Raw genomic sequence first — 23098 nt, forward strand, 5'->3', positions numbered from 1 at the left:
CACATATATGTAGAACAGTGCCAAAGTATTTACTCCATTTTTTTTCTTTTCGGGGGGGGGGGGGTATTTATGGGCCAAATTGGAAATGTTTGAAACGTTAAATCTCAACAATTCACGATAGGATAGATACATTTAGGCTTGTTGTAAAATTAATTCAGAAGGTTTTCACTGTGATTTTCATAAACTTGTACTCAGAAACCAAGGATGTAGATTTGTTTTCAGAGGATACCAACAATCTTTTATGATTGTCATGAAACTAGCCACAATCCAACACGCACTTGATGACAATCCCAATAGAAGGGCAATGACAAAACGCATGCATGACCGCCACTTGATCAAGCACACATCAAATGCTTTCCCTATATCACTCAATCACTATGCACTAACCTGACAGGCAAAATGCACGGAATAAACCACTGGTAAACCGCACAGGGAAATGCATTTGTATGCCAACAATGGGCAGTCCACCAGTTAGCTAGTACAGCCTGGTGCAACCAATGGGCCAGTGCGCACACAATGCAAACGCAGATTTGGGATTTTTTTTCTCCTTCTACCACACAGGGGCAAGTTAATAGAAATGACACTGTGTTCAGGTGTGAACAACTAAAGAGCAGTGTCAATAGAGAGTGTGAATATGGGGACAATTGCTGGGTGCTTGTGGCTGGGCAGAAAGGGGGCAAGTTGAGAAAGCATTCAGGAACTGTGTGAATTTATTAACAGTGGTTGTCCATGCACGTACTGCTGGGACAGCTGCAGAACTGGAAAATGTTGATCTCTAACACATGGCATCTGACATATTTGTACAGTGTAGGACATTTTGGGCACATGAATACCCAAACAATATGGGACTAAATTATGGATTTTGCCCTTCACTGACATATTCTTATTTTTTTTTTATTCTCATACATTGTAGATATATACTAGAAAAAACATCACTGAGACAGGACTCGAACCCACGGCTTCCTGCTAACTAGTGCAGACGTCTTACCGGGTCGGCTGGCTGGTTAAAATTTATAAACGGAAGCAGTGGGTAGGCCTACTGCAGCTAAACTGCACGTAATCATAAGATATATCTGCAGGTTGACGAATTTTGATTTCAGTTGTGTCAGTTTGCGTTTATATGAAGAATACCTGATGGGGGTTAGGGTTTATGAAAAAAATGAATAAACTAAATTGTAAACGTGAACGTTTCATTCCAACCTCCCACCCCCCTCAACCCCCCCCCCCCCCAAAAAAAGTTGGGGCCTTTTTGGCCTCTGAAAAATATATATATATTTTTTTAAATACAGATATTTTAAGCAATGCTTACCCTCTTTCAGGATGTACTACAATTGCTCTTGGCTGGTCCAAGTGCTGCCAGTATAAAACTTTTCTGGACTGTCCATCCAACTCGCTTACTTCAATTCTATTCGTTTCTGTGTTGGTCCAATAAATCTTTCGGCCCACCCAATCGCAGGCCAATCCGTCGGGGGCCTTCACGTCCGTGGATATCACATCCTCTTGGATCTGAGACCCGTTATATCGCGTCCTTTTGATCATTTCAATGCTGACATCCGTCCAGAAGATGAGTTGCTCAGAGTAGAGGTAGTCCATGGCCGCCGCGTCCTCCAGGTTGCCAATGATGACACTGGACTCTGTCGTCATGGTCACGTCCGAGTCGTTGGACATCCCGAAGTTCAGGATGCGAATGTCTTTGCGATTGGCAAAGACAAGTTCTGGAGGTAAGGCTGAAAGTAGAAGTAGAGAAATCAAAAAAGTAAGTTCAAGAAACTGTCCAAGTTAATTTGAAGTACATTTTTTTTGTAAAACTTGTGAATTTTCAAAAAGATACATGTTGGCCTGAACATTCGTGTCAAGATCACAAAAAAAGTGTTTATTCATCATGTTTCAAAGGACGGGTCACAGGGAACCAACATGTCTTACATTTCTGCCACACAAAAGTTGGAAAATGTGGTTTGTTTTTGTACACGTATATATCCGACTATTGCTTCATCATGTACCGGTATGTAATTATGCAGACACAGTTTGTGAAAATTATAGGAAACTTGAACACACAACACTTAACAGCTTTGTTTGAACCCTTGTGACTGGAGTAACAAGTGTAACGACTAGGGTCTCCAACCGCTCAATTGTTGGGACAAAAAATTGGTACCTTGAAATTCCTTAACGTGATACACAATTAAACAAATGTACCGGTAGGAATTACTAGAAAACCGCAGATTTCCACGCTGTAGTTGTGTTCACCTACAGTTGTGTTCAACTTGATGATCTTTCTAATTTTTTTTATCTTTTTGTCGGATGTGTATTAGGAAGAAAAAAAAGGCTGCATTTTAATACATGTTCATACACATGTCTGCTCCTTTAAATTATATTTTGCACATTTGCAATTAGAAAAAAAAGATGCCATGCATCCAAAGTATCTATCGGTAATTGCATTAATAATACCGGTACATCCTTAACAGTACTGAATCCTCCAATTTCAATACGATTTTGCACACCCCCTAGGGAGTTAGGGTAATAGAAATGTTATATTGTATGTAATATGTACCGGTAACTACTGGTAATGCAATTTATACTCTGCAGTTTTAAACACTCCTTTCCTTATGTTTTTTTATTCACTTTGGCAGGAAATTCATATTTTGCCTTTTGCACACGTGTACGGTAATCATTTCTGTACGGTGTATTTGAGGTGACTACAAATTTGCATGCAAGATTCTGTATGATGCCCGTACTTTCACAAGATAATGCATGAACGGTATTTTTACAAGATTATAGGAGACTGCACTTGTGCATAATGTTACCATGAGTTCAGAGACCTGCTGTACTGGAGTACCTGGGGGAGAATAAACAAGCAGGCTACAAAGGCAGAAAGCCACTCAGCCAATTATGCAATGCACTCATTAGTTACAAGCACAATGCAGCAGGGCTGGTCATTCAGGGGCCTTCTCACTGGCCCATTCATTGACACAGTGGGATCTCTGGGTCAAAGGTCAATGGGTTATTAGCTCCACAGCTGTAACATGTGTAGGCCCTTATTAGCATTCCTTGTTCTGTTATTAAGTTATCAATCTTTTGTCATGGAATTACATGTATGCAATGAAGACTTCAGTGTAACTTGGGAAGGTGTTCTGAGAGCTTGTATACATTTTTCTTTTGCATTTCCCCTTACATTTTTATTTATTTTTTCCTCTCCACCCATGAGTATTTTAACATGTACCAGTGAACGGAAGGCAGAGTATGTACACCAAACTGTTCTGATCTCGAGCTGCTGCAGAAAAATGGTCTCATTCCTGATGGCATGCACACGGATAACAATTGAAAAGCACTTTGAAACCGTACCAATACATCGTAAGCACCATACTTTGTTATTATTATTATTGTTACGTCAACTAGGCCTATACATTTGTACACACAAACAGTACAAAAATACATTGTAAGCAGACATAGTGGTACATGTAACATGTTGTTTACATCAATAGATAAACTTACAAAATACCCAGCGAGTGCTGCACTATAAAACCTTCATCTACAGTGTACATTTAAACTACATGTAAGTTATAAATACCCGGTGCAAGGTTGTTGGAGTATTCAATCAAACCTGGTGGTGACAAGAATGTCCGTTTAAATTTAACAGCCATCATAACTAAATAGGTAAACGTACATGGTACATGTTTGAAATGCTGGGCACATGTACAGGTACATGTATACTGAATGTGTTTTTAAAGCATCCCTTTTCCCTGGATTGTGGAAGTCCCTTTAATGCCATCCATCATTTCACAGTAATTAGACATGTCTGAAACTCTGGTCCCCCCACTGGGCCACAGTCAGATTTGACCTCAGCCCAAGATGGTGGACAATACCATGCATACATGTAGTGCTGCGCTACTGCTTGGTGTCCAGTGCACATGTACACAATGTAATACAGGTCGTTTACACAGAGGCACAGAGCTGCACCATACATGTACATGTTCTGGTCACTGTAGGCCTATGCATGGAGGATGGGAAAACATGCAATGTACGGTACAGGTACATGTGCAGTACATGTTGTGCTTTGTAAGATGATGTGTTGTATATTATGCACTACATCATACAACATTCGTAAAATGCCAATAATGTCCAAGATACTTGTTGGTAATTATGTGAAAGTCAATATTAAACATGAATGAAACAATGGAGGAATAAGTATTCCTCTGTGATGAACGGTGCATTTAGTACGTGTTTTTGGTAACAATTCAACTGATCTCCATGATTGGTATTAATGAAAATAACTTTGCTATATATACAATGTGTGTATGTTGCTCTTCAGTGTCAGTAAATTAGATTTCATTTAATTTGTATGGTTTGTACAACGCTCGGTAAAAAGTGTAGGCCAAAGTCATGGCCAAAGAATATTCTCACTTAACAACAATGAACATTTCATGAAGAAGAACAAAAGTTGACACATGACAAAATACATTAAATTACAACTTCATGTGCTTTGACCAGTAACATACCAAACAGCTCCACAAACTAACCAGCAGCCAATTTCACAAAAAACATTTACGCCACAGCATATGTCCACATGCACCACGATTTATTACAAAAGTTGCACAACGACAATTTCTCGAAAGTTTAATATTACTTATAAATGTCCGCGACTTGCGCAACAAATTATGGCGTAACTTGCACAATCATCTTAGGTTGCGTAAGTTGTGGCGTAGCCACTGAAAAAATACGTATATTACCAGGAAATCGTGATCGTCGTGGAGCCTGTTATTGTACACACAACTTATCAAGGTTGATTCAAGACACCCACAGCCTTTTTTTTCAGTAAAAGAATTGCTGTTTTACTCGTGGCACACAATTCGAAAGAAAATCTAACAAAACTATTTTCAAAATGGCAGGCGAACGTGATTCAAAGGCTGTTTCATGAACGAACAATATCATGCACGAACAACCGTCGTCAATGCTGTTACTACCGTATCCTCATCCAGGATGTTAACATTATTTAAAACACTGCCCAGCTACGCTTAGTTTCGTGAAATCAATTGTAAACTTTGCGCAGCTGCACAATACATTTGTTGCGTAATTATGAATGGCGTAAGTTATACACTGTTTTGGTGAAATCGGCTGCTGAATTTTGAGGAATGCATACTGATCCATCAAGCTATGATCCCCACCATATCAACTGCATTAAGCAATATCATTCACACGTACATTGTAAGTGCCAAGCGTTCAGACATAAAATATGGCACGTTTTGACCGAGTGCCTCGCAACTGCACTCAGTAACTCTGAGATTGTCTGGCAACGTTAATTATCCAACATGCCAGTACTAAAAGTACACGGTTGTCGCCTGAAAAAAAAAAAGAGATTGACAGTTAATTCTAGGTTTAACAAGGTGCAATGAAGTTAATGTTAGCTAATAATGGCACAAATTATTAACTCGCCCAGGTTATGTGTACATATGTGGATGTTTTGATACAGACAGGTGGAAATTGATGGGACTTTGTAAGTGAACATCTACATGTAGGTTCTATAGGTTGATACACTTTCAATGGAGAAAATCATGGCCAGGTGGTTCAACATTTATTTCATCTCTGACAATTTTCTCAAACTACTTAAAGTAGATTTATTTTTAAATTTTGATTGGGAAGGGCTACAAATTAAACATCCAAACTTCAATGAAACAAACCCAATCTAGAAGTGAAACAATTCCAAAACTGCTTTAAATCATCATTAACCCTGCTATGCCCAGTGCAGTTGGCAGAGAATTATCAGACCTTTCAAAACATTTTAAATTTGCCTGACTAAAAGGGTTTTGAAAGGTGAAATAGTGCTGGAACTTTGAAACTTTTCGAAAGGTTTCGGAAGGTGAAGCAACTCTGTGGGCAAATTCAGTAAGTTGCATTTCAATACCTTTCGAAAGGAATTGAAAGGTGTGGTAGTGCAGTAACAATAAATTCTGGAGGATTTTAAAAGGTCCTGCATTTTTTGTCCTCCAATTTGCCAGAACCCAGATTTTGAGGTGTTTTGAATGGTCAAACCACAGGAGAGTTAATTATTTATTTTTGAAATAATTTACTCCTGTAAGACTGAAACTTCCTGATCTTATCTTTCAGGCTGCATCGCCAATAACATACTTCAACGAAGATCACTGTGTCCACATTTCGTATAAAACAGGTAATTCAAGTAAAGCGAAAGTCGTAAACTTTACAAAAATCATAGCCCAAGCCTTGTGTGACACACTGACTAGATTTGATAGGGGCGTAAGCATTATTCGGTTACTTGATTCACCCTAAGTATCGTACCTGAACCCATCCAAATCCAAACCCCTGTTTTGGAGGATTTCGGCGGATTCAGGATACCACCATGTTGAAAAAGTTGGGGATTTTGATGGACTCAGGACAGTAAGCCTAGCGGTACTGCAGGATTTTGATGGATTCAGGATACATGTACAGTTTGAGCAGTTGGGGGACTTTGATGGATTCAGATCTCAACAGTTTAACTTCTTGGCTACAGGTACGGCCTTTTTGTTTGGAGTGTACCAGGCATACTACATTGGTGAATTCTGATGGACTCACTGGTGGATTCTGATGGACTCAGGACACCAACATGTGTCCACAGGACGATATGGTGCTAACATTGCCCTGATTATGTTTGTCTAAAAGAATCGGAAAGTCCAAAAAAATATGAGATATGTACATGTAGGCCATTTATTTTGTCACTTTTTACCCAACCCGCATTTTCCAAAGAAAAATAAAATGGCTGTTAGATTATTTGAAACCGTCATCGAAAAGGAAACGATTAAGCGATTGAAAAAATAATCGTAAATTTGTGGCCCTAGACTAGAATCAATGAATGGCACTACTCAATACTCACATCATGCTGAGGAAAGCATGAGTAATGGCAGTAATTCAATTGAACAGAGTTACTCATCTTCCATGAACATGATCCCTCCTACTGCTCCCCCCATCTTCAATTATCTCTTCAAGGCATTAAAAGGACCTATCGAGATGGGTCGTTACTAAATACATGTAGGGCCTGAGTTCCTCCGCATCCTGGGGTAAAGCCTTGAGAGAGTTGGAGACAGTAGTGTCAGGGAGGATAGTGTAACTTAATACCCGACAAGGTCAACGGGGACAAAATGCCCCGACAGTATAAACTTGACACGTGGGACTCCTTCCCACACCTCAAGCACACCGCTTCCCTGAGAAAACCTGTTAGCAGATTATTGTTCACTGAAACATCATCGCCTGATGGAAATTGCTCTGGCAAACTTGAAGCTGCTGCACTGAGGTTTTTTTTTTCCTCTTGGAGGGAAGGATCATGGATGTGCCATGGAATTAAATGGATATGGTGGCTCGTCCGGAAAATGGCACTGCCTCAAGGCTACGGAGCTTTAGGGCCAGAGCAGGGTTTATTTTACGTAAATTTATATTGACTTATTTATTTACAAAACATGATGTATACTGGAATTTGCTGAACAAAATTAGAAGCAAGTTTTGCGATGGTGCCACGCTCACGCGCATGCTGCACGCATTCTTAACCCTAACTCCCTAGGCATTTTTGCTAGGATGTAGCCTCAATCCTGCAAAATCCTCCAATTGGCCTCATGGAAAAATAGCATATAGCCTCAATCCTGCAAATTCCTCCGCTATTTCTTGAATATGGTTCATGGTGGGATGACCACTGCCTGAATCCTGCAAAATCCTCCGGCTATGACTGTCAATAGGCTGAGGCAGAGGCAGTGACATCCTGTCAGTGCGGAGGATGTCAAGTATAATCAAGGGCTAAATTTATGCACGGCTGAGCATAAACAACACAAGGTCCGGCCCAAGACCTTGACTCAGTGCGTACTCCGAAATCAGCAACGCACTTTTGCCATGTAACCTCAATCCTGCAAATTCCTCCAATTTGCAAAAAGGATTTTGGAGGATTCAGGGCGGTTAGGGTTAAAGACGAGGTGCACTCATCTTGGTAACCTATTGGTTGACAGAGTCCAGAGTGTGTGCATACTACTGGTACCTGAACGCGACTTGCAGAAGCCTGGAGTCACCACAGAAAATGGCTGTTGCCCAATTAGTCTACAAAAACGAAGGACATCAAACTTGCAGATGGGTTGAAAAAAGAAATTTAAACTCAATGACCCTAACCATTATTGCAAAAACCCAAACTGAATACAGATCTAAGGTTCTAACTTGGGATGCACACCCCTTTACATGTTCGTGATGCTTAACTAAACTCAATGACCCTAACCATTATTGCAAAAACCCAAACTGAATACAGATCTAAGCTTCTAACTTGGGATGCACACCCCTTTACATGTTCGTGATGCTTAACATCCTTGGACAAGTGTTAGAGTACTGAAAACGAAAAACACAATACTTTCGCATTGTTCACTGTAATAAGATAAGAATAAAATCCTGGTTTCAGTCAAAATAACAGAGGCTTGTACACAAAACTCTAAGTTAACTCCCATGAAAAATCTCAAAACTCTACACGTACATTACCTCAACAAGCGCTCAAAAAAAGTTGAAATTGTTTACCAAATTACTTCGTACCCTGAATGGAGCCAACGACAGAACTAACAACAATAACAGAGCTAGCTGAAATGTAAAGGGGGGAAAAATATGAAAAGACTTCACCTCCCTCCGGAAACCAACAGGTGTGACTACATGCACTTTACTTTTGTGGAGCTATTCATTGGAGCCAATCAATCATATTTTCCCTTTACAGGTGGATTTTACCATCTCATCTGGCAGCGAGTCAGGTGCACAAAGGCACTGCAGGGATTGCTTCGGCATGTCTTTTCAAGCAACCAGGTTCAAGGACGTGCAGCACACCAGAGCGTAAAATTGTAAATCCTTCAGCTCCGAGTGTTGCACTATCCCAATCAGAAATTGATTGGGACTCGGGAAAAGCTAACATGCTTGGTTTCATAATAAAAGCACATGTTTTTATATAATGTATCTGATCTGCATGCAATCTGTTTGGAGCATCTCCAAATAACTTCAACATATTGTAGATTCAACATTTAGGCCTACTGGTTCACAACTTTCATATCGTTAATCGTTTGGCTGTTTACCTCGGATGTGTCAACATTTATAATGTGGACATTTTGCTGTAAATCATTTACACACACGTGTATGTTGCCAACTTCACAGAAATTGATTATTTGAGGAATGGGGTAATCTGATCGGCTGATCGGCACAAGCACACAATTAACCACAACGCATAGCCATGCATGATTGATAGTACGGCAGCACTGAACTTTTTTTTTCTGAAGAAGCCAACGAAATCATCAATAGGGCCTATTTTTTCATATTTTAGTAACTTTTGCATCTGTTTCATGTCGGTCATTAGCTTTGTGAATGACTGAGTGCAAACTATGAGGTATGTATGTTTAATGGAATCTGGGTTGGGATAATAGAGGGAAAAAAGACCATTTTGTCACGTTTGTGAAGGTCTTTTTTTAAGCTCTCTTACAATCTCATATATTACAACGTAGTTTTGAATCCAGCGTTACATGTGAATTCTTGATGAGCATGTCAGCTGGACTTACTCCAGCTATAAATTATAGCTTGATTATGATAATCATCATTACTAGTCTTTCATTTTGGTTTATAACACTATTAAACAGTGGATAAATCCAGCGTTAGCCCTAACCCTGCTGAATCCAACAGGATGCAGCAGGATTGAGCAGTAAACCCCGGGTTGCACTAATAAGCGTCAACACAGCGTCAACACAGCGTGTACATTCTGGTGTACATTCCTGATGCAAAATGTTGGATTCAGCAGGCGAATGAACCGCATTATAACGTCAAGTTGAGTTGGACTCCGTTGGATCTAGCAGACAACTAAGGCACAGTGGATTGAGTGCAGGAAACTCCCGTTGGACTCTGTTGATTTAGCAGGGTAGTCCTGAGGAAGCTATTACTAAGGGGTTAGGGGGCTAAAGGGGGTAGGAATAGATCCCAGATGAAGTGTTCGTATTATGCAGTGCGTTTATCTTCAACTAAATAGGAAAAAGAATGACATGAAGGAGTTGTAACAAACAAATCCCAACCGTACATGGTCCATGCCTTCACCATGTTCCAGCATGGTTCATGTGATTGACATCCAAGACAGGATTGCTAGAGCAAAGATGCCCTAGATAAATTAAACTTAAAAATACACACTTGACAAATGCTTGAAATCTGTACTTTTCATTAGAAGTCGTAGTAAATTATTGTATAAAATGTATTGGTAAGTAATACTGGTAGGGATGTCAGAATTGTACTCCTTACACCATAAATGATGCTAAAAACATGCAGAAAACACAAATCGGATAACTTCGTTTTTAAGGCAACCACTGACATGACTGAGTCTACAGACCCAGTAAACGTGCACAAAGCACCAGCATTCGGTGCCGTAATACGAGCGGGACTCCACTGCGTCCGCTGGCATTACCCTCCAAAAACTCACCTCGAATTTGTGCTCGAAGACAGCATACAAAGACCAGAATCCATAGCCTTGCCATCTCTGTAGGCAGCCGAGATGTCACCTACATGATATTGTCCTCGAATGTAGCATAATGTTCCATGAAAACGGCCCAAAAGGGGGGTATTTTCTACGATTCTGTCAATTTTCCCCGGTCACATCGTACGCATACAGCTTCAATTACAATACACACCATACAGCATGCACTGCATGCACTAGACAGGTACTGTGTTGTGTACATTAGCGATGGATAAGGTGATTGCAATATCCCTCCGCCACACAGTTCTTCCGAAATTTTATATTTGAATAACCTTTTTTACAGCATAAGCACTTGAATAAGCTTACAGTAATGATTCAAACACCCCATTCTGCCAATATGATGTTTTTTAAAAAACATTTAAGACTATATTTGGAAGAAAATAGTTCTCAGCGTAGGCATGTTTCCCAGGAAGTCACTCAACCGTAACCTCTGACCTTACTCGCACAATGTGTCAATTATCGTTGGCTTGTCATTGTAAAAGTAACGCCGTAAAAAAGTTGATTGACAGACGAGACGGGTTTTGTTGTGGAAGGAAAACATTGTCCCCCCAGACCAGAATGTGCTCCAGAATCCGGTCACACACCGGGCCTGAAATGAGAAGGATTGTAGGGCGGGATTATAGACCTTGCAAGTCGACAGCCAGACAGAGAAAAGAGGGAAAACTATTGGAGTATGCGGCCTGTCATGCGAGTGATAGTATTCTTCCCATGTAACTTCCCATGTAAAATGTAACTTCCCATATTGGAAATGATTGTTATATTGTAAACTATTCTTGTTTGTGTACACTGTTTGGGCGAAATCATTAAAAATGCCTTTTTATGGAGAGCTAGGAGTGTAGGCCTACATTTTGGCTTGTTCATTTTTGAAACTGACACGTGCCCAACATCATGATGTTCGTGTTTATAACTTAGACTTTCAACTTTCAAATGTTAAAATTTGATTGGGGTATGGCTTATGAGGATGGGGTGGGGGGACAGGCTCTTACATGTAAAAAATGGTGTCATGTGACAACAGTTTGGTCACTTCCGGGGGGGGGGTGTTCACCCGGCCCGACTGCAACCCCCCCCCCCTTCCCCCACCCCTGGAGTAATTCTTCATTCCTCTGTGCATCACTATTTGTCCCCGAATGAAACAAACTCAATGGATTTAGCTCAACTACAAACAAACAAAAACAGAAATCATCAAATTTGACAGAGATAATTAAAATAAACTGACACATTTTTAGTGTACATTGTACGTTTACTTTATTCTGATTTTCTGATTACATATAAAATATTTCCAAGTTCTTTTGCCTAATGCTATATATGCTGTTTTTTTTTTGTTTTTTTTAAATAAAAGTATGTCTTGGGAAAAATGCATTTGATATTGAACTGAATTAAATTGTATTGCACGCATTGAGTGAACTATTTAACAGAGGAATGGTAAGTATGGGTTGATCAGAATGCATCTTTGTCTTCATTTATCAAACCATTTTATCATTAATAATAATTGTGTTAATGTTGATTTAAATCAACTAATGTGCAATTTGTGGAACACTCACAAATTGTCCTTTACCATTGGCAAGTGTCAGTTGTTTATTTTGTTTATTTTATTTATTATTTTTTGTTTTTACCATGACATAATGCATGGGGTTTGGGCATAATCATTCAAAATAGCTTATGTCTGGAGAGGAGTGTAAGCCTACATGTATAAGCTTAGTGTGTGATTTTTTTTAAACGTTGAGTTACATAGGATGTTTCATGACTTTTTTAATGTTAAAATTGTTTGTAGTGACCCGTCATGCGAGAAATTGCACCAAGTTTGTCACCGAATAAACAACTCGACAAATTTAGGTCGATTACAAAAATGAAACCATAATCAACTTATATAGCAACCAATAAATCAAATTTGACTCAGATAAAGTAAAATTGACACATTTTCAGTGTTCCTTACAAAAGCATAATCATTATTCTAAAATATTTTATTATGATTTTCTGATTACATGTACAATATTTCATTGTTTTTTCCTAATGGTACTGTAAACACAAAGTAATGTAAAATAAGGAAGGGTACGTATGAATTTATCAAAGTGAATCTTTCTCATTTATTCAAACAATTTTTATTGTTAATTATTATTTTGTTTTAGTGTTGATTTCAGTTAGACTAAATGTGAATGTTTTGCAGAACACACAGAAAAGTGTACTTCCCATTTTTGAAGTGTCTGTTATTTTGCTGTTATGCTTTATACATGTATATGACATATTGTTTGGGCAAAATCTTTCAATATGCCTGATAGAGCAGAGTTTAGGCCTGCATGTGAATGCATGTAGTGTGTGATTTCTGAAAACATTGTGTAATATAGAGTGTTTAAAGATTTTTAAATGTTAAAACTGTTAATGAAATGCATATGATAGTGTTATGGAGGACATCTCCATTAAATATCACACATTCATTTGTATATTTTTTCTTTTACTTCATGTAGGCTGTATTAACAAATATCCAATACACACAATTTTGCAGATTGAAGTAAAGGTGCACATAATTACCGTGAAGTGTGACCTCCTGCAGATTTCATCATTGTGATAGTATGGATTTAAAATTGAAGATGCATTTTGTAAATGAAATTTCTGTAGCAGATTGTCAACCAGATTGGTTTAATGTAAGATTCATCTTTGTTTTTTTTTTCTTCATCAACACGAGTGCAGCACTGAACAAATGTCTTATTTCAGTGATGTGTGATGAGGAAAACTTGGACCTATGTGAAGGTAAGTTTGTTGATAATAAACATCGAAAGTGGTTACTGTGTCTATTTTTAGAAGTGTTCAAAGGGAGAGAAAAATGTATAAGGCAAAATTGATGATTGGGCATACAATGAATTAACACATACAGAAGAATACACTTGTAACAAACCTGTATTTCGGTGGGCCTATGTATGCATGTACATGTACACCAATTGTAATTGCTTATCTGTCAAGTGAGTAGAACATGTTTACACCTTACTAGTGTAATAAGGAACTCGGGTCTGACCAAATACATTTACCTAGCAAACTGCAAAATAGTTAAGTTTTAATTTCTGGGGGAAAAAATCACCTTTGAGTGCATGTAGTGTGTGATTTCTAAAAACATTGTGAACCAGAGAATGTTTAAATATTTGTTTAGATGTTAAAACTTTTAATGAATTGCATTTGATAGTGTTATGGAGGTCGTCTCCATTAAATACACATTACTGTGTATGCATATTTGTTTTCTTTTACAACATGTAGGCTATATTAAAAAAATATGCAATTATACACACAGTTTTGCAGATTGAAGTAAAGGTGCGCATAATTACAGTGAAGTGCGACCTACTGCAGATTTCATCATTGTGATGTATGGATTTAAAATTGAAGATGCAATTTGTAAATGAAATGTCTGTAGCAGATTGTCAACCAGATTGGTTTAATGTAAGATTCATCTTTGGTTTTTTCCTTCATCAACATGAGTGCAGCACTGCACAAATTTCTTATTTTAGTGATGTGTGATGAGGAAAACTTGGACCTATGTTAAGGTAAGTTTGTTGATAATAAACATCGGAAGTGGTTACTGTGTCTATGTTTAGCAGTGTTCAATGCAGATTTTATCATTATGCCATAGTATGGATTTAAAATTGAAGAATGACATTTCTGTATTCAACCAGATTGGTTTCATGTAAGAATCGTTTTTTTTCTTCTTCATCAACATGAGTGCAGCACTGCACAAATTTCTTATTTTAGTGATGTGTGATGAGGAAAACTTGGACCTATGGGAAGGTAAGTTTGTTGATAATAAACATCGAAAGTGGTTACTGTGTCCATGTTTAGAAGTGTTCAAATGGAGAGAGAAAAAAATGATTGGGCATACATTGAATGAACACATACAGAAGTATACACTTGTAAAAAAAACCTGTAATTCGGTGGGTCTAGTAATATACATGTACATGTACATTAATTGTAATTGCTTATCTGTCAAGTGAGTAGAACATGTTTACACCTTACTAGTGTAATAAGGAACTCGGGTCTGACCAAATACATTTACCTAGCAAACTGCAAAATTGTTAAGTTGTTTTAATATCTGGGAAAAAATATTTCATCTTAACCACCAGCTGTGTGGAAATCCTATTCAAATTCAAGATATAGGATTTGAGGGGGAGTGTTGTGAACAAAAAAACCATTGTATTTCTGAGTGATGCTTCATCATGTTCATGAACAAAATATATTGTAAATGAAACATTCCTTTTCTATATTGTGTAACTTTCTTTGGGCTATATACTTCGATTCAATTTCAATTAATTTCAAAGGAATCCAAACTTGTTTAAAAAAACAATGCCACCTGGTTACATAATTATTTGCGCAGGACATAATTAATTGAGCAATTCATGCAGCACAGAAATTGAGCCCGGTCATACCGCCCTCTTGTGTTCAGAGTCGGCAAGGTATTTTACAAGTTAGACTAGTGATGCGCGTTGTTTATACATGTACATGTAAATGTAGATGTTTGGGGACAGAGTCCTATATAGTTGAATATGAATCCCACATTATTGGCCTACAACATCATCATCACGGATTCGTTAAGTGCTTCCCCAAAGTAACCAAGAAACGTGTTATCGGTAATATACTCCATTTTGTAATTGGCCTTAAAGTGAACAGATCAATTGGAGTATCTGGTCTAGATGGTTGCAACCCTGTAATTATCCCCAGCCCATCCCCTAGCTTGGCTGGTAGTCGTCGTCGGCCTGTATCGTTCCACTGCTGGGCAAAGGTCTCTCCCATACCAATTTATCTCGGTCTTTGGTATGTCCTCTCCAGGCTGTTGTCCCTGTACTGTTTCCACCACCGGCTCGTCTCTCTTTTGCCGTTAGTGGTTGCCATTTTGTGAGTCGGCTCCGCCATTGCCAGGTGTCCAGCCCATCTCCATTTATTCTTGTTTGCTGTTCACCATCACATCATTTACTTTTGTCAGGTCTGCCTTTGTCATCAATTGCTACCTCTTCTGTTAATGTTCAATTTTGCTTTGCACCTAACCAATCTGACGTCACTATTACATATGGCCAAAAAAAAAAAGTCTCCGGTTTCTGGTATGCGCGCGCGTCGCCGTAACCATGCGCGTCGGCAAAATGAAAACGTTTTTTTTTTAATGAAAGATGATGTCTCAAAACCGCCAAACTCACTGGTTTGACTGGAATCCTGCTGCTGCACAATTTTAACGTGTTTTTAGATTTGGTTATGGTTGAGAATAAGCTTTATGTGGCCTCTCTGGACTCCCATATATTTGCACTAGTAAGTTTAGTCGGGCACCATTTGCAGTCATCAGCCGACATTTAAAGCAAAAATATCAGGTAAAAAAAAAAAAAAGCCGCGTCGCCGCACCACTTTTTGGGGAAGCTCCATACCAGAAACCGGAGACTTTTTTTTTTGGCCTATGTTATATCTGTCACAACATGTAGTCTGTTTCATTTGTGTATCCTTTATTTGGGCTTTTCAGGTACATTTGCGAGCCTTCTTCGTGAAGAAAGTGTTTGCTGTCCATAGCCTTCAGCTGATTAACCTCTGCAAATTTCACAAGTTTGTCTTCTAATTATACCATTCATTTATTTACTCTAAATTTCCCCATTGATGTTTCATGTTTTTCTTCTTCCCTGCTTGTTCGTTGAAATCTCCCAATACCTATCCATAATTATTCGCACATGCATCAGCAACGGTACTCACGAGGATGAAGTTGTATTTATAACTGGAGCTTGTATCTCTCTGATGATTTGAAAGATGAGTGAGCTGTCCAGTCTCCTTAATTCCTGTATCTAGTTAGTGACTATATCCGTTATAGTCGTATTCACAAGAGGAAGCCTATACTCTCGATGTCCCGCCCTTTGTATAGTAGAACATTGGTCCACTGTTTAGTTCTAGGGGCCTACGTTCATCTCTCCTTCGACGTCCTATTTTATGTGTTCCAATTCACTTTCCAGTTCCATGAGCCTATCGTATAACCAGTGATCGGGTGTTTTATGTGCAAATACATGTATTGATACTTTTTGGTAACTCCTGTGAACCCAGTGATTCTTAGCACCCCTGCTCCAAGCAGTTGCCGTTGTGTGATGCTCCAGAGGAACTGGTGGGGGGTGGCTTCCATGGTATTTTCCGTAATATGATATTTGGGAGGTATTCTACCAAAAGACTCACCACGTGCGGCGGGTTGGTGAGTTTGTGGATGTTGTTGTCCACCTTTCAATGGCATTCCATTCGCTGTCCGAGTTGGACATGTTAGTTGCTTCTGCCGCGCAAGTGGATGACAGTTTGATGCGTTTTGCTGACAGTAGCGTACTGTCTCAGCACAGATGGTGTAACGCCACAGTAGGGTTCATGTCCTTTTGGACATGAAACTAACTTATGGTTGCAGTTTTGTTTAATTCAGCTGATATAAAGTGGTGGCAGAGTGGATTGCCTCAACAGCGCCCTCTGTTGGGCAGATCGGTCATCGTCAAAGCTGCAAATCGCCAAAAGTTGTTTAATTCAATGATCGGTGAAGTGTAGATATTTTTATTGTCAATAGCGATGTAAGTAGATTAAATATAGATTTAATTGTATAACCATGAATTTCATTGCTTAGTAGTGCCATATGCTTGGTTACGGTGCTCTATTTCCCCCTTGAGTAAAGTTTGTCAGTGACTGAGAGATGATTGTGTTTATGTACACTGCAGCTCTTGACGGTGTACGCGTTCTTTCACGCCACGATGAATGTTAAATAGTTATGCTAATTTAAATGGACCGGGAGAATTGTACTGAATAGTGTTTTTTTTTTTTTTTTTTATCATAATCATTATGTCACCGTTGAAGTTGAATCACGCAGGTGTACGCTTAGTTTTAGCATATGCACATCCTTCCCGTGTTTTCTCCCAGAAGGGTTTTTCGCAGTTTTTTTTCGCGCCTCCTGTAATCAGCGAATATGTAGCTTTTTTCTTTCTTTTTTTGGTGATGTTGTCCAGTTTCTTTGTGTTAATTTAATTCACCTTTTAGTGGCCCGTTAGCGATGTTGTTTCACACTGAACATGCGTGCAGTTGTTATAGTTTCACAATATTTACAATAGTTGCTTAACAATGACACATTAATCTCATGCCTTTAATTCATTGTATTGTATGGTATTGTTGTATTGTGTTTATTTGTATACATGTGTTTAGTCATTTTGTTGTATACAAGGCTCAATGGAAACCCGTTTTAAACTGTTTTGGCCATGGGCGTCGCCAGGATTGTTTGGGGGGGGGGAGGCAAAGCAAATTTTCCCAAAAAATTCCTTAACTTTTTCATTATATTCTCAATCTATCCTTTTTTTCCGAGCGTAAGTAGGGGAGCATTTGCCCCCCCCCCCCCATCAAATTAACAGCAATATGGCTTCGCACCTCGTTTCGGCATATCCTGGGTGAATATAATGTAATAAGTAACAATACTCAACTCAAACACGGTATAAAACTTGATGATTACCGTCGCTGTTTTGTCATACATCATTGAGCTTTGGTGTTTACATTTACTATATAAGCGGCTGTTATATGTTTCAATATTCTAATAACGTTGCTTTAGATTTGGATATGAAAATAAAAAACCTGAAATTTGTGACCCAAAGGACCAGCCTACTGCGAGACGCCGAATGAGTTAATTACTGAGTAGGCTGAGTATAAGACTTCCGGATCAAGCTGGCCTATTGTCTACGTGTAGTACAGTACACGCAGTCCCGTTTTACAAGTCATGGAAGAGCTACATGTTCACCATGCAGGGGGAGAGGGCACCGTTTTGTTGATGTCAAACGGCGTGTGTCTGAATCTTTCAATTCAGTCAGTGGGGCTTACAAAGGGGTACTTTGATGGCTTAAAAACGTCGAGGTCGGACTTCGTCACGAGCAAATGATCACTGTACACTTGGTTACAACTAAAGCAATACTAAAGAAGAATTTGGCTGTTATGCTCCACTCACTTCAGTTTTGGGACCAAAACGCATTTGAACACACTCGTTCCGCAGATTAACAAGCAATCCCTGGTGTGGTGCATGCAGTACCAATTAGAATACTCGTTCAAAGTTAATTTCCAGCGATCTTGAACCAGACTTCGTTCGGAGTGATATCTTGTGATGCTGACACTTTTTAGGTGAGTATATAGCAGTTCTCCCCAAACATGAATTGACCTTTTCAACTTCGTACAATGCAAATTGTGTTGTGAAGTGAGTGGCGACGGGGGTGCCGTGTGACGGCCCGTGTTCATTGCCTAGTGTGTTGATGTTGTAGACTAATCCGGCGACAGCCATTTTCTGAGGTGGCACAAGGCTCTCGCGAGTCGAGCTCGGGTAAGGGTCCTAGCTCTATGGGTAAATCGTGCTCCTTAAGGCCTTCGACCAGAAGAGTTGCCAAAATGAGCACGCGCCGTGTCTTTAAGAACGTGCGCAGGATGCGCGTGAACGTGCTTCTTATTCTGGTCGCAAGACTTGAGCAACCAACATGTACATCAATGCTTTCCGATTTTGGGCAAATTTTATGATCACATTTTACGCTACTTCAATTGCTTGTTGTGGTGAACATTTAGCAAAGATGTTTTTGTTACAGTATATTTACATTTTGTTTATTTTTCAATTAACTTGAAACTGCAAGCCTATATAATAGAGCTGAAAAAGAGCACTGGTATTGTAATCCGGAGATTGCAGGTTCAAATCCCCTTCTATTCAATGTCTTTGTTCAGGTTCATGAGTAAGCCTATTTTTCAATAATTTTATTTCACATTTCACGACATTTAGCAACTATAGGGCCTAATACTTCTCACCTGAAAATAAATCGGAAAACTTGCCCACTTAAAAATGTAGCCCCTAGTAACATAATGTAAACAAACTTAATTACAATAAAAGAAGTGGCCAGTGATTATATTTTAAGTCTTCGAAATGTCTTTGTCATCAGATCAGTGCGGAGATTTTGAAGACAACGTTTGGCTGTGACAAGTGCAAGTTTCATCTCCACAATAGGCCTATCCGTTACTAATCACAATCGTCATAGCTTACGATCACCAACACTGCAGCTCTTATACCCTCATCACCAGCACCACAACCACCAAACCTACAAAGTTCCGGCCAACCTGGTTGCAATGGATAGCGAACAAGTCCAGTACGCCCTCCTACATGACAAGTACAGCCGCCGGTACTTCGAGGGAGTTTACCCCGTCAACGGTCTCCCCCAGGAACGGGTTCCCTGGCCCAGCGCGTTCGTGATCACGGCCAGATCTGTCCCCTCCTTTGGCATGAACCACTGGGTGGCCGTCTACATCACTCCGTACGGGGAAGGAGAGGTCTTCGATTCTCTAGGTAAACCACCGAAACATCCGATGCTGCAGGAGTTTCTGCGAAATAATACGATCCGGACCGTGTACAATCGGCTCAGGATACAGGGCGACTATTCGGAAGTCTGTGGCCATCATGTACTGTTCTTCCTGCTTCAGAGGTGCCGGGGTTTTCATCCGGAGTATATCGTCCGAAACTTCTGTCCGGATCGAAAGCTGAATGACGCGTTTGTTGAGTGCTTCGCCCGGCCCCTGCTTATACCACCTGTCAATTCACCACTTCTCTAGTGATGAAGACCACAAAAGCAAGCATAGTAAAACTGGTCACAGAGTGCACCAATGCTATTAAGCTCTTCAGAATGGTTTTTAACTTGGAACTCTTTTTGTAGATCTGGTCTGCACAATGGACTGGATACACCACTTGCATGGGCATCGCCAGGATTTTTTTCTAGAGGGGCAAAGCAAAATATTTCCAAAATCCGTTAACTTTTTCTAGCAAATTCTCAATCGCTCATTTTCCGAGGATTGGCGGGGGACATTTTCTCACCCCACCCCCATTGACACCCCTGCAGACGCCCATGTTGTTAAATGAGTATTACATTAACAGCAATATGACTTCACACCTCGTGTTCTCCCCCCCCCCTTCTTTTACTGGGGTGGGGTGGGGTGGGGAAGCGGCCCCACTTGCCCCATCCTAGCGACGCCCATGACCACTTTTGAATAACAAAACAAGGCAGCCCTAGTAAACCTAGTATTCAAATTCATTCAGAGCAGCTATAGTTATTATTCAATTGGTCTTTATATACTTCTGGTCTAGAGAGTGGGCCGACATTTACGATGGTACTTCCCAACTCACACAAGTTAAACAGTCAGTGAGTCAATCAGTCAGTCAGTCTTGGATAGGAAGGGAACAAATCTGAGGCTAACCTTTTGTTTGGAGCAGAAGATTCCACAATTATCCATGTTCCTTATTTTTATGTGGATCTGTAGAGAACCTTTGAGATGATCTCATAAGATAATATTTCATTTTACATGATAATCGGCATTGTATTCCATTGTCACGGAAATAATCAATTTTGAGAGTTTTGATTTGTAATCTTTAAGAAATTCATTTTTTTGAATTTGTTTTTAGTAGAAATATATAAATCCATTAATCTTGTGGCCTTGAACGACGAAGTGAACCCAGTAGTCAAACGTCGGTCTGGATAAGCAAGTGTTCAACAAAATGTTGCCCTTTTCCTTTATTTTTCGAGCCTTCATTTAACAAGACATAAAGTACAACAAGATACAATAAGGTTACATACAAACTGATTGTTATTAAAGAATTATTACTTCTTTTTCAAACGAATATAATACTTGATCTCAATATTGAATGCTCTGCAGCGTTCCGAAAAGGGCTTTTTATAATGGGATTGTATTTTGCGCCTTTTGTGCACCAAATGATCGCCGGTATAATTATCGGGTTGCAAAATATTTAAAATGTGTTAAGTAATTTGTCCTATTCTGTAGCTAAACGTGGGTGGGGTTTCTGTTCAATTTCTTAATTATTTTCCCTTTGTTCGGTTTGCAACTCGCACTGAGTTCTGACACATCTTTAATTTCGTTGAGAGTAACGTTAAAGTTTAGGCTAAAGTTTATATAATTTATATACAAGTCGTTGTTAGTGCATTTTGTTTTTGGGGTTAATAATTATTTCTTTTCTTAAGTTTGCGGGAAAAGTCTTGAAAATGTTCTGAAAATTTGCAACCTTCATGTTGTTGATTCTTGAATTAGAAAATAAACCAGTCCTGATAGGAAACGTGTGGCCCGCACAGTTACCTGATGATAACCAGTAAAAGTGTCACTTGTTTTCCCAGTGTAAAGTTGAGTGCGCCTTCCTCCCATGCTTTGACATAAAGGTGTGTGACCCATGGAGTTGGAGGAAATTACGGTACGTTCCACGTCTTGGTTACTTCGTTAACAGTACTTAAATTTACAGATTACAGTATTATTTACACACTCAAAAGACACTGGTCTGATTTGACCCGACACTTTACTAGGTCAAATTAACACTTCTTTATGTGAAAAAGTGTCATGTTGACTCCATCAATTTAATCAGACCTAGTACAGTGTCAGGTCAAATCTGACATAGATTTCGGGTCGAATCTAACACAGGACTTGGGTGAAGTTGTCCTTGCTAACTTTTATATTTCTATTAAGTTTTTGGATTTATAATCGTTATAATTGTTCATTCCATCTCAAAAGATTTCATTTCACGTGCATTGTCATTCAGTGTAGCATTCTTGTGGAGATTGGAGTTATATTGCAAAAATGGTGCAAAAATTCAATTGAAATCAACAATTGAGCACAATCTTGTTGTGGAACATGGAATTAATATGATACGAGTGCTAAATTAACAGGAGAGTTATAACTATATCAAAACTGAGGATTTCTCCTCTTACGCAGCTACTGAATGAGCCGAGATAAGTGGACAAGCATTCTCTTTAAACTCCGTATTTTTGGTACCAACTGTATTTTTTCTCTTCGGTGGGTTGTACAGTCTGGAATATAATAGTTGTATCATTTGTGTAAATAACTTTACCAATTTTAATGTTTATAATACTTTCCCCTTGGTTTTCAGGTAACTTTTTTTATGTATTTTATGTATTTCAGTCCTCAACCGAACAGAATAACCACAGAGGGCGCACTCCTCAATCTTAGACATACCTCCCATCTCATCATGGGGGAGTGAATTGTGTGGCTTGATGCTACTCCTGTTTAGGTCGGAAGACCATGCATTTGCAGAAGATGATCACCACAATGATGATGCCAACTAGAATGATAACATTTAGAGTCAGCAGAAAGATGAAGAAGTTCTTTAGGAAATCTGCAGCAAGATAAAAATAATAAACGTTCATTGATATTTCTTCATAACGGAAACGTTTTACGTAAGCTGATCAGAATATTAATGTGCCCCTTAAGATGATCGGACAATGGAAAAGTGCCAATTTGCAGTACAGTGGAGCACAACCAAACCTTGAAAAATCAACTTTGAAGGGATGGTTTTCTTTTGTCTTTCCTGCGTTCTTCTGACCAGCGAAGTATTACCACAATGAATTATCCCCCCCCTGAGGGCGCTAGCCATTTGCTTAGCTTTATTTCCTCCATTCCGCCCGCCATGACACTTCGTCTTTTCTCTTAGCGCGTGCTACGTTCAAGATGTGTTTTTTTTCCAGAGCTGATCCACTTTCGCTCTTTTCCGACGTCTATCCTGGGTCATTCTTGTACTCTAAGTCCAAAGAAGAAATCACCGGCGACGTCTTT

At 39.2% G+C, this 23098-nt stretch overlaps 2 protein-coding genes across 2 annotated transcripts in view; one reads left to right on the plus strand and one right to left on the minus strand.

The window, feature by feature from the left end:
• LOC119738884 (low-density lipoprotein receptor-related protein 6-like) overlaps positions 1–10688 on the minus strand; it is a 45606-nt gene extending 34918 nt beyond the window's left edge. Inside the window, exons 1-2 of the mRNA XM_038213867.1 lie at positions 10445–10688; positions 1310–1727 (exon numbers count right to left, since the gene is read on the minus strand). Of these exons, the coding sequence (XP_038069795.1) occupies positions 1310–1727; positions 10445–10499 (473 nt within the window). The 5' untranslated portion in view covers positions 10500–10688. The remainder of the gene's footprint in view (positions 1–1309; positions 1728–10444) is intronic.
• A 7386-nt stretch (positions 10689–18074) lies between these two features.
• On the plus strand, positions 18075–21618 carry LOC119739037. Its single transcript, XM_038213895.1, has 2 exons — positions 18075–18622; positions 19420–21618. Exon 2 carries the CDS (start codon positions 19604–19606, stop codon positions 20081–20083), a length of 480 nt encoding a protein of 159 aa, XP_038069823.1. The 5' UTR covers positions 18075–18622; positions 19420–19603; the 3' UTR covers positions 20084–21618.
• The last annotated feature ends 1480 nt before the right edge of the window (positions 21619–23098 follow it).

The sequence above is a fragment of the Patiria miniata genome, unplaced genomic scaffold (genome assembly GCF_015706575.1).
Source record: "Patiria miniata isolate m_02_andy unplaced genomic scaffold, ASM1570657v1 HiC_scaffold_1, whole genome shotgun sequence".
Taxonomy (NCBI): Eukaryota; Metazoa; Echinodermata; class Asteroidea; order Valvatida; family Asterinidae; genus Patiria; species Patiria miniata.

Coding starts and splice junctions, on each gene's coding strand:
- LOC119739037 (XM_038213895.1), top strand. CDS start 19,604: ATGGATAGCGAACAAGTCCAGTACGCCCTCCTACATGACAAGTACAGC.